Genomic DNA, 15107 nt, shown 5'->3' with positions numbered 1-15107 from the left:
GGGAATGACCCATTTCTCCCATTTTTTCACCCCTCTCTCCTCAAAACCAGGGAATTGGTTGTCTTTGCAACATCTTTTGTACTCCTCAGATCCCCAGCGCTTCCTCAAATGCTCTTTCACCCCCTAAACTCGGGGTGTTGTCATTATTCCTTATTTTTCCTCCCCAAGACCCTCCGCAGGAATTCTGCCCGGATGGAATTCCATGTCATCTCTTTGATAACCCCTCTTCTGAGCAGGTTGTCCGAGACCCGACCTGCCTCCCATTGTTTTTGTGCTCCCGGCCGAGGGGATGGATTGGTTTCCCTTCTCCCAGCCTTTAATTATTCACTGATGGAAATTAAAACCGGAGCCATTCCTTTGTCCCCCTTCCCGCAGACGATCCGGCTGTTCTGGAAACAGAAGACCTGGATAGAAAGGCCATGAGATACGGAGCAGGCCTGGAGCCAGACACCATCTCCCTGGCCTCTGTCACCGCTGTCACCACCAATGTCTCCAACAAAAGGTGAGATCAGGGTTGGGATTGTGCCAGCAGGAGGTGAGGACACACATCCCAAAAAATGAGTGATCCCTTACACAGGAAATGTTGGAAATCATTGTCCCACAGAGCCATGGGATCATTTTTGGAATATCTGACCTGCAGAAGCAATCACCAAAGTTCTTTGGAGCCTCCCAGGGTTGAAGGAGCATTGAGGGTGACCCTGCTTTTGTAGTGAGAGGGACTTGGGACGAGGGATGGAGGGACAGGCCACAGGGAATGGCTTCCTACTGCCAGAGGGCAGGGATGGATGGGATATTGGGATGGAATTGTTGCCTGTCAGGGACTGGGATGGAATTCCCAGAGAAGCTGCAGCTGCCCCATCTCTGGAAGTGTCCCAGGCCAGGCTGGACGGGGCTTGGAGAACCTGGATTGGTGGTGTCGGGCTCTGGATGATCTTTGAGGTGCCTTCCAACCCAAATTCCATTCCATGATTCCGTGAATTCCAGCTGTGGTTTGACCAAGGGTTTCTTCTGCCTCTCCCAAGGTCCAAGCCCGACATCAAGATGGAGCCGAGCGCTGGGAGGCCCATGGATTACCAGGTGGGTGACACCTGGATGTGGCCCTCAGGGTCACAACCTGGGCTTGGGGACACCGTTTGCAGGGACCGAGTTCCTGGTGGGTCCCAACTCACTGGGCTTGGATCCAGGACATCCCCAGAGCTGGAATTTCACTGGTGGAGCCATAAAATCAGGATTAAGTAATTCACTGAGTTTGTTGTCCAGCATCTGAAGCCCAGAGAGACCAAATTAAGCCCAAATTAAGCCCAAATTAAGCTGGTTTTTAGGTTGTCTCCCTGGAATGTCTCCTCAGAGCAACCTGGGGTAGCAGAACATGTCCCTGCCCCTGGCCAGGGGTGGAATGGATTGAGCTTTAAGCTCCCTCCCAATTCCAACCATTCCATGATCCCATTGTGTTTTCCAGAAGTGAAGCCAATGGGATTGGTCTCTCTAATCCCACAGTTTGGGTTAAATCCACTGGATTTTCCAGCAGAAAATGGGATTTTCCAGCAGAAGTGAAGCCAATGGGATTGGTCTCTCTGATCCCACAGTTTGGGTTAAATCCACTGGATTTTCCAGCAGAAAATGGGATTTTCCAGTAGAAGTGAAGCCAATGGGATTGGTCTCTCTGATCCCACAGTTTGGGTTAAATCCATAGGATTTTCCAGCAGAAGTGAACCAATGGGATCTGATCCCACAGCTCGGGTTAAATCCATTGGATTTTCCAGCAGAAGTGAAGCCAGTGGGATCGGTCTCTCTAATCCCACAGTTTGGGTTAAATCCACTGGATTTTCCAGCAGAAAATGGGATTTTCCAGCAAAAGTGAACCAATGGGATCTGATCCCACAGCTCGGGTTAAATCCATTGGATTTTCCAGCAGAAGTGAAGCCAATGGGATCGGTCTCTCTGATCCCACAGCTCAGGTTAAATCCAATGGATTTTCCACGTTGGGTGGAGTGCCCACACCCTCGGGCTTGAACAACTGGGATTCCTGGGATCTCCTATATCCCACACCCTTGCCAGCCCCTCCTCATCCGTGTCCCAGTGGGACCAGCAGACTGGTCCCAGTCTGGGGACGGCACTGGGAATTCCCCTCGGTCAGAGGTGGGGATGGGTGAAGGCAGCCTGGAGCTGCTCCCGGGATGTGGAAGTTTGGGAATTCCTCTCCCCAGGTCAGCATCACCATCATCGAGGCCCGGCAGCTCGTGGGGCTCAACATGGACCCCGTGGTGTGCGTGGAGGTGGGGGAGGAGAAGAAATACACCTCCATGAAGGAATCCACCAACTGTCCTTACTACAATGAGGTGGGTCTGGCCCTGGTGCTGCTCCAACCCCTCCGGGTTACTCCACCTTCAATCCTGCGATTTCTTTCTTATTTGTGATTTTTTTTTTGGGTTAAATTCCTGCCGGAATAAGGTGAAACCTCAAACCACAGAGGAGACACAAAGGCCTTGCCCTCTGGAATTTTTTGACCAATGATTCCCAGGTTTTCTGAGAAATCTGCGCTTCTGTTGGCTCCCCACACTCCATGGGGGATCTGTGATTCATGCGGTCCCAGGATCAGCATTGGGATCATATGGATCCGTCCCTGCTGGGCCATGGGCACCCCACAGGCAGCCACAGCTTCTCCAGGGGGTTCCAAATCCCTCTGGGATACTCCTCCCCACTATCCCATGATTTCTTCCTTATCCATGCTTTTTTGAGTTAAATTGCTGCTGGAATAAGGTGAAACGTTAACCACACAGGAGAAACTATGCCTTGACCCTCTGGAATTTTGGGATCAATGATTCCCAGAATTTCCCAGAAATCTGCACTTCCTTTTGCTCCCCACATCCCCCATCAGTGAACCACGTGGTCCCATGCTCAGTGTTGGGATCACATGGATCCATCCCTGCTGGGCCATGGGCTGCAGGAGCTCCTCCAGGCATCCGGGGGGTTCCCAATCCCTCTGGGCTACTCTGCCCTCAATCCAGTGATTTCCTTCTTATCCGTGTTTTTCTGGAGTTAAATTCTTGCCGGAATAAGGTGAAATCTCAAACTACAGAGGAGAAATAAAGCCCTTGCCCTCTGGAATTTTGTGACCAATGATTCCCAGGTTTTCTGAGAAATCTGTGTTTCCCTTGGCTCCCTCAGTGAGGGATCAGTGATCCATGTGGTCCCATGCTCAGTGTTGGGATGACATGGATCCATCCCTGCTGGGCCACGGGCACCCCCCAGGCAGCCACAGCTTCTCCGGGGGATTCTCAATCCCTCTGGGCTGCTCTGCCCTTGATCCCATGATTTCTTTTTTATCGTGATTTTTTGGGGTTTTTTTGTTAAATTGCTGCTGGAATAAGGTGAAACGTTAACCACACAGGAGAAAGTATGCCTTGACCCTCTGGAATTTTGGGATCAATGATTCCCAGAATTTCCCAGAAATCTGCACTTCCTTTTGCTCCCCACATCCCCCATCAGTGATCCACGTGGTCCCACGCTCAGCGTTGGGATCACATGGATCCATCCCTGCTGGGCCATGGGCTGCAGGAGCTCCTCCAGGCATCCGGGGGTTCCCAATCCCTCTGGTCTACTCCGCCCTCAATCCGGTGATTTCCTTCTTATCCGTGTTTTTCTGGGGTTAAATTCCTGCCGGAATAAGGTGAAATCTCAAACTACAGAGGAGAAACAAAGCCCTTGCCCTCTGGAATTTTTTGACCAATGATCCCCAGGTTTTCTGAGAAATCTGCACTTCCATTTGCTCCCCACATCCCAATTGGTGATCCATGTGGTGCCACACTCAGTGTTGGGATGACATGGATCCATCTCTGCTGGGCCATGGGCACCTCTTGGGCAGCCACATCTTCTCCAGGGGGCTCTCAATCCTGATGGATCCCACTCCTCACCATTCCTCTTTCCCTTCCAGTATTTCGTCTTCGATTTCCACGTCCCCCCCGATGTCATGTTTGACAAGATCATCAAGCTCTCCGTAAGTGACCCCGATATCCTTGTCCTTTTTGGGGGGCTTTGGAAACAAACCACCCATTTTTGGGATGGGTTTAAGGTCCTTGATGTGAGATTCCCAACAGGAATTCTCTTCTGCAGACCCCCAGTCCATTTTTCTTTCCCAACCCTCATTCCTGGCTCCACACAGCTCCTGCAATCCCTGTGTCCCTCTCTGGTATTCCAGAGATCCTAACCTTGGAATTTATTTATTTAATTGAACCAAACCTTGGAATTAATTTATTCTTGTGGAGAAGAAAGACCTTCCAGAGCCTGCCAGGGAAATTCCTGGGGCATCAGAGCTGTTGTGGAAATCCAGGATTGGGAATGCTGAGAGCAAAGCTGAGATTTCAGTCTACCCAAAACCAGGAAGGTGATGGACAGGACTTCCAGATTCCCTGCCCAATTAGGGCACATTAATTGGGATCATCCATATCCATCCCGGTGCACAGACTGGCTGCACAATTTCCCCCAGTCTTCCTCAAATTCTGAGCATTCTAAAGGCTCTTCCCTCAGTTAAATATCCCAGTGTTTGCTGCTATAGTGACTGGAAAAGGGATCTTGCTCCAAATATTAATTTCTTTGCATTTCTTTGTTCATTCCAAATACAAACTTCCTGGCAATTCCATTAATCAGGACCTGCCAACCCCACCGGGCCTTTTGGTGTCCTTGAATCCTCCCCAGACCGAGGAAAACTCCTCAGCACCTTTCCCATCCCATCCTGGAGACCTCTGGAATGGTTTTGCAACTCCCAGGTCCGGGGGGAATTCCTGAGCGGTTTTCCCCTCTTGATTTCCAGGTGATCCACTCCAAAAACCTCCTGAGGAGCGGGACGTTGGTGGGGTCCTTCAAGATGGATGTTGGGACTGTTTATACCCAGCCTGGTACGTGAATGTTGTTTGTAACAATTCCCAGGCACCTGCACCTGCTCACTGGGGTAAAATTCCTGGCAAAGGAGTCAGGCGGGGGCTGGACTCCTTGGAAAATGCTGTCCAAGCATTAAATGATTGGCAATTGATTGAAAATGATTAAGTGTAAATATCCAAGATATAAGCAAGTCGCCTGGAGTAATTTGTAGTTCAGGGAAGAGCTCTTGGCACCTCTGGAGAAGGGTCTATATCCCATCCTGGAATTGTGGAAGCACAGGATGGTTTGGGTGTGATGGGACTTTAAAGATAATTTAATTCCACCCCTGCCAAGGGCAGGGACACCTTCCACTGTCCCAGGTGGCTCCAAGCCCCAATGTCCAGCCTGGCCTTGGATGCTGCCAGGGATCCAGGGATTCTCTGGGAATTCCAGCCCGGCCAGGAATTCCTTCCCAAGATCCCACAATCCCAAGCTCCCCTTTCCCACTGGAAGCTGTTCCCTGGCTCCTGCCCCTCTAGCCCTGTCTCAAATCCCAGCTCTCCTGGAGCCCCTTGAGGCCCTGGAAGGCACTCTGAGCTCTCCCTGGATCCTTCCCTTCTCCAGCTCTTCCAGGTGTCCCTGAGATCCCTCCTGGCTGTGCTGGTGTCCATCCCTGCCCTGCCCTGGAAGAAGCCCCAGGTGACATTCCCAGACAGGACAACAACATTCCAGACAGGGAGGTCCAGGGCTGGATCCTGCCCCACATTTCACCCAAGCCTGGAAAAGAGGGAGAGGTTGATTAGAGCTGCTGACCATCGAGTCCAACCATCCCCAGCACCGCCACCACTGCCCCATGTCCCCAAGTGCCACATCCAAACGGCTTTCAACCCCTCCAGGGTGGGGACATGAGATTCCACCCACCTCCAGTTTATCCCATTGTTTCTCCATCCCTTCCCAGTGGATTTTCCAGGGGTTTGCTGGGATCCCTCACGCACAGGGCAGGTCCCACTCCGTGGAGTGCCGTGTCCTGGTGGCGTTGGCCGTGTCTGGTGGTGACAAAGGTCTCTCTTGTCCCCTGGGCTGCAGAGCACCAGTTCTACCACAAATGGGCCATCCTGTCCGACCCCGAGGACCTCACGGCTGGCCTCAAGGGCTACCTCAAGTGTGACATCGCCGTGGTGGGCAAAGGGGACAACATCAAGACCCCACACAAGGCAAACGAGACGGAGGAGGATGACATCGAAGGGTAGGGATCTGCTGGGATCCGTTTCTTCCCAGCTCCCTCGGGAATCCTTTCCAACGCTCTTTCCCTTGGGTGGGATCACAGGATTCAAACCTGGTGGCAAACCCTGAGCCGTGAAAGCAGAGGGACCAATCCAGTGGTTTTCTGGGAGGGAATGTGTGGTCCTGGGGGAATTCCGGGTGATGTCCAGCACAGAGTTGTCCTTCCTGTGGGGTCAGACCATCTGCTGGTGGTTGAACTCTCCAGCAGCACCAGCCTGGTTTCACCCAGCCTGATATCCCCTGACCCTCCTGATGGGCCCTGAGTGGAAAATGGGATGGGATAATGGGATAATGGGATAATGGGATAATGGGATGGGATCTCCCAACCCAAGGCAGAGCAGGGAAGTCTGGATGGGGTTTCCCAGGCTGTGTGTGTGGAGAGGGATCTTGGACTGTCCAGAACATCTCAAAGGTCACGGAATAAAAAAATCAGAGGCTTTAAGGCTTGATTCCAGCCCCAAAACTTTTCCATCTAAATGAATATCTCCATTTTAAACCTGCCTCTGAGGCTCTCCCCACATGGAATCATGGAATGGTTTAGGTTGGGAAAGACCTCTGGGGTTGAGTCCAGCCATTAACAGTCAGAAACGACCAGCACAGATTTCCTGACTTGCTGGGGTTTGAGGAGCCACCTCCAGAACTTTGGGCTTCATTCCATGCTGTAGCGGTGATGTTCTCCTGCTTATTCCTAAAATCCTGGAATGGTTTGTTTTGGAAGGGATCTTCAAGATCATCTTGTTCCAACCCTCCTGCCATGGGCAGGGATGCCTTCCACCAGTCATGGACAACTCCAAAAATTCCTTGAATTCCCCTAGAAATATTTTGTTCACAGCATTCCCATCTATTCCTGCAGAGGAGGAAAGCAAAAATAACAATGGATGGAGTTAATTTCATCCCCAAAATAATCCTCTGAGCTCCCCTTGATAAGGAAAAAGCAACTCTTCCAAACTCCCATTCATTCTATTTCCGTGGAATGGAATGGAAGCGGGAGTCAGTGCTTGGAAAATGAAACAGCTTCTCTGGTCATTTATGAAACCACAAAGATTGGATGGAGATCATCCCGTCCAACCTTTGCTCTTCCCTGACCACCCCACCCCAGCAGCTGTTCCCAACTCCATCCCGGCATTCCAGGAACCTCCTGCTCCCCGACGGGGTCCCCCCGGAGCGGCAGTGGGCTCGGTTCTACATCAAGATCTACCGCGCCGAGGGGCTGCCGCGCATGAACACCAGCATCATGGCCAACGTCAAGAAGGCGCTCATCGGGGAGAACAAGGACCTGGTGGACCCCTACGTGCAGGTGGCCTTCGCGGGGCAGAAGGTGAGCGGGGAGGTCCCGGGGCGACCACAGGAGGTGACACCAGCAGGTGGCCATAGATGGTCTTGGTTGTCCTTGCATGTCAGGATGGGCGTGGTGTCACCTGGCACATCGAGACGGGTGTGGTGTCACCTGGCACACTGAGATGGGTGTGGTGTCACCTTGGTCTGGATGGGTGTGGTGTAACCTGGCACACTGAGAGGGGTGTGGTGTCACCTGGCACATCAAGAGTGGCATGGTGTCACCTGGCACAATGGGCGTGGTGTCACCAGGGCCGTCAAGAGGGGCATGTTGTCACCTGGCACATCGAGATGTGTGTGATGTCACCTTGGTCCAGATGGACATGGTGTCACCTGGCATGTTGAGATGGGTGTGGTGTCACCTGGCCTGTCAAGATGGGCATGGTGTCACCTTGGTCGAGATGGGCATGGTGTCACCTGGCACGTTGAGATGAGCATGGTGTCACCTGGCACATTGAGATGGGTGTGGTGTCACCTGGCATGTTGGGATGGATGTGGTGTCACCTGGCATGTCAAGATGGGCGTGGTGTCACTTGGCACATTGAGAGGGGCGTGATGTCACCTGGTGCATCAAGATGGGGTGGTGTCAGCTGATACATTGAGATGGGTGTGGTGTCACCTGGCACATTGAGATGGGTGTGGTGTCACCTGGCATGTTGGGATGGGTGTGGTGTCACCTGGCACATTGAGATGGGCGTGGTGTCACCTGGCATGTCAACATGGGCATATTGTCACCTGGCATGTCAAGATGGGTGTGGTGTCACTTGATGCATCAAGAGGGGCGTGGTGTCACCTGGCATGTCCAGATGGGCGTGGGGGCACCTTGGTTGAGATGGGCATGGTGTCACCTGGCACATTGAGAGGGGCGTGGTGTCACCTGGAGCTTCAAGATGGGTGTGGTGTCACTTGATGCATCGAGAGGGGCGTGGTGTCACCTGGCACTTTGAAAGGCGCATGGTGTCACCTGGCACATCAAGATGGGTGTGGTGTCACCTGGCATGTCCAGATGGGCGTGGGGGCACCTTGGTTGAGATGGGCATGGTGTCACCTGGTATGTTGAGATGGGTGTGGTGTCACCTGGAGCTTCAAGATGGGTGTGGTGTCACTTGATGCATCAAGAGGGGCGTGGTGTCACCTGGCACTTTGAAAGGGGTATGGTGTCACCTGGCACATCAAGATGGGCGTGGTGTCACCTGGAGCTTCAAGATGGGCGTGGTGTCACCTGCCAGCTTGAAAGGGGAATGGTGTCACCTGGTATGTTGAGATGGGTGTGGTGTCACTCGGCACATTGAGATGGGCGTGGCATCACCTGGCACTTTGAAAGGGTGTCACCTGGTACATCGAGATGGGTGTGGTGTCACCTGGCATGTCCAGATGGGCGTGGGGGCACCTTGGTTGAGATGGGCATGGTGTTCACCTGGCACATCGAGAGGGGCATGGTGTCACCTGGCACTTTGAAAGGGTGTCACCTGGTACATCGAGATGGGCATGGTGTCACCTGGCACATCGAGAGGGGCATGGTGTCACCTTGTTTTCTCTCTCCGGGGTGGGTTTGAGCCCTCTCCAGTTGAGGAGGAGAATTCCTTACTCAGGAGAGGGCGGAGTGGGTAGAAGGGAGCAGCTCAGGTGGGGGGGATGAGGTTTGGAAGACCCAACCTGTGGGGAAGGATGAAAGTTTGACAGGAAATTCTCACAGATCTGTGTGCTTGGCAGAAAAATCTCTGAATGTAGAACCTGAGAATGAAATAGAGATGGAAACAAGTTTTGATATAGAAGAATGATAAATGAGTAAATTGAGGACTGCTGAGCCAATCTTATTGGACAACTAAGAAAGCAAAGGTTATGTCGAGTTGGAAAGAGATTTCATGACTTAGAGCAAAGGATAAGCTGACCACAAACATAAAGATATTTTTACCAAGCAGAAAGATTCCAGAGGCAAACAAACATGCCCATGTGGCAAGTAGAAAAAAGAGTTCTAAGAGTTTTCCACTGCAAGAAAACAGAAAAACAACTTTAAGCTTAAACCATAACGTTCTAACACATTTGATTGGATAGTATTGACCATAATACGGTAATGATAGTAATGATAGGTTATAGGTAATAGTAAAGGTATTAATTGGTTGATTATATATTAAAATGCTCAGCAAAGAAAAATATATAATGCAATGTAACCAAAAATAAAGGGTTTTCAAGCTTGTCTGCAGCTGAAGCTCACAGCTGTAGGCGTGGCTCTGTCACCCATGTTGGAAATCCAGGCTCTTTCTTGCTCCAAGGTGAGGGCAAACAAAATTCAGGAGATGTTGTTTTTGAAGTCTCACTCTGAAGTTTATTATCCTCATCTACTAAAAACTCACGAAATGTGAGCTCTCCCTAAAAAGTGAGCTAAAATGGTGTCTGTCCAGGGCTATGGTGTCTGTTCAAGGCTTTTTAAGTTCCATTTACCCAATAAACAGTTGACATCTATGTTATTTATGCCTCTAACCCAATTATGATCACCCAAAACCCGCAATGCGGACGTCTTTCATCCAATTGGAGAAAACCACCCAGATCCGTGAAGAAGAAGGTGCAAAAAAGACATCTAATCCACGCCCAAAATTCTCCATCTTGGCTCCCATGTATCACCATGTGCTAAAATCCCATATCTAAGTTTTTTTACCCTGCGATATCACAAACTTCTAACCAACTCCACACCACCATCCTTGTGCTATTAATCATTTTTGGGAGCCTCCTCCACAGCCCCAGGTCAAATGCAGTGCTCTCCTGCCAGTCTGTGCCTTTCAGCACAGAAAATTTGAAATTCTCAGCATCCAGGTTCCAACATCCCACGACCCTGGACTGCTGTAACACCTTGGATAAAATAAACTGCATTTTGACTCCGCCTGGAGTCCCACATCTCTCACCTCTTACTCAACCCTTGTCTGATATCCGTCTCTTCTCGATTCCAGGGAAAGACATCCATACAGAAGAGCAGCTACGAGCCCCTCTGGAACGAGCAAATCATCTTCACAGAGATGTTTCCCCCGCTGTGCAAGCGGATCAAGATCCAGATCCGGGACTCGGACAAGGTCAACGACGTGGCCATCGGGACGCATTTCATCGACCTCAGGAAGATCTCCAATGAAGGGGACAAAGGTAAAGCTGAAGTGGGGGCATAAAAGGCTGCAGGGGCATTCCTTTGGCAGAGTTCCCAAAGTTTTCCAGGCTCCTTCCCACCCCTGGAATTCCTTGGTGCTCATCTGGTGAGACCTTGATGCCCTCAAACGTGAGAGGTTCCTGGGCCAGTGCCCTGAAAACCAAGATTTGTCGCAAACCTTCAGCCAATACCTGAGAGCAAAGACACCCCAGAACAATTTGCTCTTCCAAAAATTCCGTGGATGGATGAGCATTTGCGGGCAAAGATGGGAAACCGGACGTGGGACTGGAAAGGGAGTAATGGGGGGTTCTCCTTCCTCGAACCTCAAAATGGGGAAATGCCAAAGACCTGCCCAGTTCCCACCTCTGCCTTCCCTGCAAATTTCCCCAAAAAAACCCCAGGAGGCTCCAGGGGGACCTCGTGGCTTTGCACAACTCCCTGACAGAGGGGACAGCCGGGGGGGTTGGCCTCTGCTCCCAGGGAACAGGGACAGGACAAGAGGGAATGTCCTCAGGCTGTGCCAGGGCAGGCTCAGGTTGGATATCTGGAAAATTCCTTCCTGGAAATGGCTTTTGATCCCTGGCACAGGTGGAGTTTCCATCCCTGGAGGGATTTAAAAGCCATTTGGATGTGGCACCTGGGGACATGGGTTAGTGGAGGCCTTGGCAGTGACGGGATCGGATGGAAAAACTGCCAGAAAAATCTCCTGCAAATGCATTAGGCAGGAGATTGAGGTGAAAGACTTAAACGCTTCCGCTCACCCTGGTTGTGCCAGGTTGGACATCAGGAGGAATGGAAATGGGTGGTCAGGCCTTGGCAGGGGCTGTCCAGGGAGGTTTGGAGTGCCCATCCCTGGAGATGTCCAAGGAATTCCTGGATGTGGCTGTCAGTGCTCTGGGCTGGGGACAAGGTGGGGATCAGGCACAGGCGAGACTCGATGGTCTGGGAGCTCTTTCCCAACCCAAATCCTCCTGGGATTCCCTAAAAACTGTCTCCATGGATGGTGGCAACCATGGACACACAAGAACACATCCCAGCCTGCGTCCCCACACAGAGACCAGGAAAGCGACGCCAACCACGGCTGCCGAGACATTCCCCTTTCCCTCTCCATCCCCTTCCCACCTGCCCCTTCCACCCCCTCAGGTTTCCTGCCCACCTTCGGCCCCGCCTGGGTGAACATGTACGGCTCCACGCGGAACTACACCCTCATGGACGAGCACCAGGAGCTCAACGAGGGCCTGGGCGAGGGCGTCTCCTTCCGCGCCCGGCTCCTGCTGGGCCTGGCCGTGGAGATCCTGGACACCACCAACCCCGAGATCAACAGCTCCACCGAGGTGCAGGTGGAGCAGGCCACGGCTGTGGCTGATGTGAGTCCCCCCTGTGACCCCACAGCATGCAGGGGGCAGTTTGGGGTTTTGGGAATGTTGGGTTGTTATCTTTGGTGTCATGAATCGAGGATTTTCCTGGATCAGGAATGGTGTGGCCAGCAGGAGCAGGGAGGTCATTGTGCCCCTGTACCTGGCACTGGTGAGGGCACGCCTCGAGTGCTGTGTCCAGCTCTGGCCCCTCAGTTTGGGAAGGACATTGAGGACCTGGAGCACATCCAGAGGGGGAAACGAGGCTGGAGAGGGGCTGGGAACACAAACCCTGAGAGGAACAACTGAGAGAGCTGGGGGTGCTCAGCCTGGAGAAAAGGAGACTCAGGGGTGCCCTCATCACCCTCTATCTACACCCCATGAAAGGAGGCTGAGCTCAGCTGGGGCTGGGCTCTTTCTCCAGGCAGCACTGACACAATCAGAGGACACAGCCTTGAGCTGCACCAAGAGAAATCTAGGCTGGATATTAGGAAAAAGTTTTTTCCAGAAAAGGTGATAAAGTTCTGGAATGGGGAGGTGGTGGAGTCCCCGTCCCTGGGTGTGTTTAACAAAGCCTGGATGTGGCACTGGGTGCCAGGGCTCAGTGGAGGTGTTGGGGCTGGGTTGGACTTGATGATCTTGAAGGTATCTTCCAATCTGGTCGTTCTGTCAATTCTGTGAATTTTGGGAATTTTGGGACTGGGGACCAGGGAGGTGGCGGAGTCCCCATCCCTGGGTGTGTTTAACAAAGCCTGGATGTGGCACTGTGTGCCAGGGTTCAGTTAAGGTGCTGGGACTGGGTTGGACTGGATGATCTTGGAGGTCTCTTCCAACCCAGTGATTCTGAGAATTCTGTGAATTCTGTGACTTCAAGTGTTCTCCCAGCTGTTCTGTTTCTCACAGAACAATGGAAGTAAATTTCAGGTTTTAGGATCATTCCAGTGCTCACTTTCCTTAGGAGCACTGGGAACGTCAGAGTGACATCGTTTGTCCCTGGCACAGCTTTCCCAGAGGAGCTGTGGCTGATCCACCCCTGGAAGTGTCCAAGGCCAGGGTGGACAGGGCTTGGAGCACCCTGGGATGGAGGAAGGTCACCCTGCCCATGAAACCGGATGATCTTTAACCTCCCTTCCCACCCCAACCATTCCATGATTTCTATAATCTCTTGAGCCTAGGGATGCTTCTCCAAATGAGAAATACACATGGGCAGTGACTCATCCCCTAATTCCAGTTATCCCACTCTTATCCTGATGGATTTCAATCAGAAACCAAGAAACCAATCTCCTTTATTTCCCAGCCAGAGGGAATGAAACCACCTGGGAACAGAACCACTCCAATTCCGTGGGAGCATCCAGGCACCTGGATGTGTGTGGTTTGATCAATTCAGTGAACTCAGGCTTGTATTCCTGAATATCCCTGAGAGCCCCTCCTGGGCAAGGGATGATGGACCTCAACACAGCTCCAGGTTATCTTTAATTAAAAGATATTAAAATAAAATCTTTAATTAAACACTCTCTACAACGAACCAAGAGATGGGGGACAAAACCTTCCCGGTCCCTTTGGAAAAGGCACCCCGAGGGATGGACCTGTCTCTCCCTCTGGCCCCCACCCTCAGCCCTGGGATCTCTTTTCTCCTGCAGAACTGCAGCGGGAAGATGGAGGAATTCTTCCTCTTCGGAGCCTTCCTGGAGGCCACCATGATCGACAGGAAGATTGGGGACAAACCCATTAATTTCGAGGTCACCATAGGTTGGTTGTTTTTCTGGGGACTGTGATGGTGGTGAAAATCAGAATCCAAAGCTGGGAGTGGGGTTTATTCCCAATTTTCCATTCCAGCCCCTGCCAGAGCAGGTTTGGGAGCAGGGAATGGCTCCCCCATGGGCATGAGGGATGTGGGATCCTATTCTGTGCCTGCTGGGCTCTGCCCAGTGGAGCTGATCCCTGTCTCCCATCCTGGTTTCACCCTCCAGAGATGTCAGGGGATCCCCAGGGGTGTGAGAGGGGACACAGACACCTCTCCCTAATTTCCAGTTCCTGGACGTGGTTCTAGGAAGTCAAACCCCAACGTTCTCTGTGATTCCAGGAGAGAAAACTTCTGCCAGCCTGAATTCAATCCCAGAGCTGGGAGTTATAACCCTGTGAATTGATTGCATTTTTTATTTATTTATTTTTCTTTTTTTTTTTCCCCCTCTCGAGGTAACTATGGCAACCAGGTGGATGGCTCCAGCAAACCCCTCCTGCGGAGGAAGAAAGAGGGAGGGGATGGGGACGAGGAGGAGTCGGAGCTGCTCCAGAATTCCAGTGATGATGAAGCTGGCGAGGATGGAGAGCTGGTTTCCGTTTCTTCATCCCAGCCCATGAAGCCCCTGGTCACGGACAGGTCAGTATGTCCATCTGGGCACTGGTCAGTATGTCCATCTGGGCACTGGTCAGTGTGTCCATTTGGGCACTGGTCAGTGTGTCCATTTGGGCATGGACAGGTCAATGTGTCCACCTGGGCACTGGTCAGTGTGTCCACCTGGATTTGTGTGTTCAGTTGTTCACCTGGGCACTGGGTCAGTGTGTCCATCTGGGCATGGACAGGTCAGTGTGTCCACCTGGGCACTGGGTCAGTTTGTCCACCTGGGCACTGGTCAGTGTGTCCCCGTGGATTTGTGTGGTCAGTGTGTCCACCTGGGCACTGGTCAGTGTGTCCACCTGGTCACTGGTCAGTGTGTCTACCTGGTCACGGACACGTCAGTGTGTCCACCTTGTGTGGCTCTTGGGGACTCTCCTGGTTTGGGGACATGGGTCAGTGGTGGCCTCGGCAGTGGTGAGATCCCAGATGGAAAAACTGCTGGGAAAATTCTACAAATGAATCGGGCAGGAAATTGGGATAAAAAGGCTCAAATCCTCTGCCTGGTGAGATGTGCCTGGGGAGGTCTGGATTTGCATTCCAAGAAAGATAATTGGATTAAAGATTATGAGATTCACTTAAAGTGGATTTTTATCAAGTTTTAGCAGTAGATTGGTGCTAATTGAATCCACTGTCTGAATAAATAAATTGGGAAAAGAATATCTGGTGCAGATAGGTGTCTCCCTGGAATTCCCTCCCTCTTTCCATGAATATCCAGCAGAGATAAATCCCCTGAAATCCCCTCCCT

The 15107-nt window shown here is 51.8% G+C and overlaps 1 protein-coding gene across 3 annotated transcripts in view; it reads left to right on the top strand.

Moving 5' to 3' along the window:
* Window positions 1-15107, top strand: part of OTOF (otoferlin) — a gene marked incomplete at both ends in the record, with an annotated part of 118568 nt that overhangs the window by 53228 nt on the left and 50233 nt on the right. For all 3 annotated transcript variants that reach the window (XM_084203546.1, XM_084203545.1, XM_084203547.1), the window contains 11 exons: window positions 376-502; window positions 1023-1077; window positions 2208-2339; window positions 3935-3997; window positions 4811-4895; window positions 5944-6103; window positions 7273-7459; window positions 10422-10608; window positions 11753-11976; window positions 13605-13713; window positions 14161-14344. In XM_084203546.1, the coding sequence (XP_084059672.1) occupies window positions 376-502; window positions 1023-1077; window positions 2208-2339; window positions 3935-3997; window positions 4811-4895; window positions 5944-6103; window positions 7273-7459; window positions 10422-10608; window positions 11753-11976; window positions 13605-13713; window positions 14161-14344 (1513 nt within the window). The remainder of the gene's footprint in view (window positions 1-375; window positions 503-1022; window positions 1078-2207; window positions 2340-3934; window positions 3998-4810; window positions 4896-5943; window positions 6104-7272; window positions 7460-10421; window positions 10609-11752; window positions 11977-13604; window positions 13714-14160; window positions 14345-15107) is intronic.

This window comes from Fringilla coelebs (assembly GCF_963513975.1).
Source record: "Fringilla coelebs genome assembly, chromosome: 3".
In the NCBI taxonomy this organism is placed as follows: domain Eukaryota; kingdom Metazoa; phylum Chordata; class Aves; order Passeriformes; family Fringillidae; genus Fringilla; species Fringilla coelebs.
Note: the sequence above shows the minus strand (reverse complement) of the source record. Positions and strands in the feature narration are given on the sequence as shown.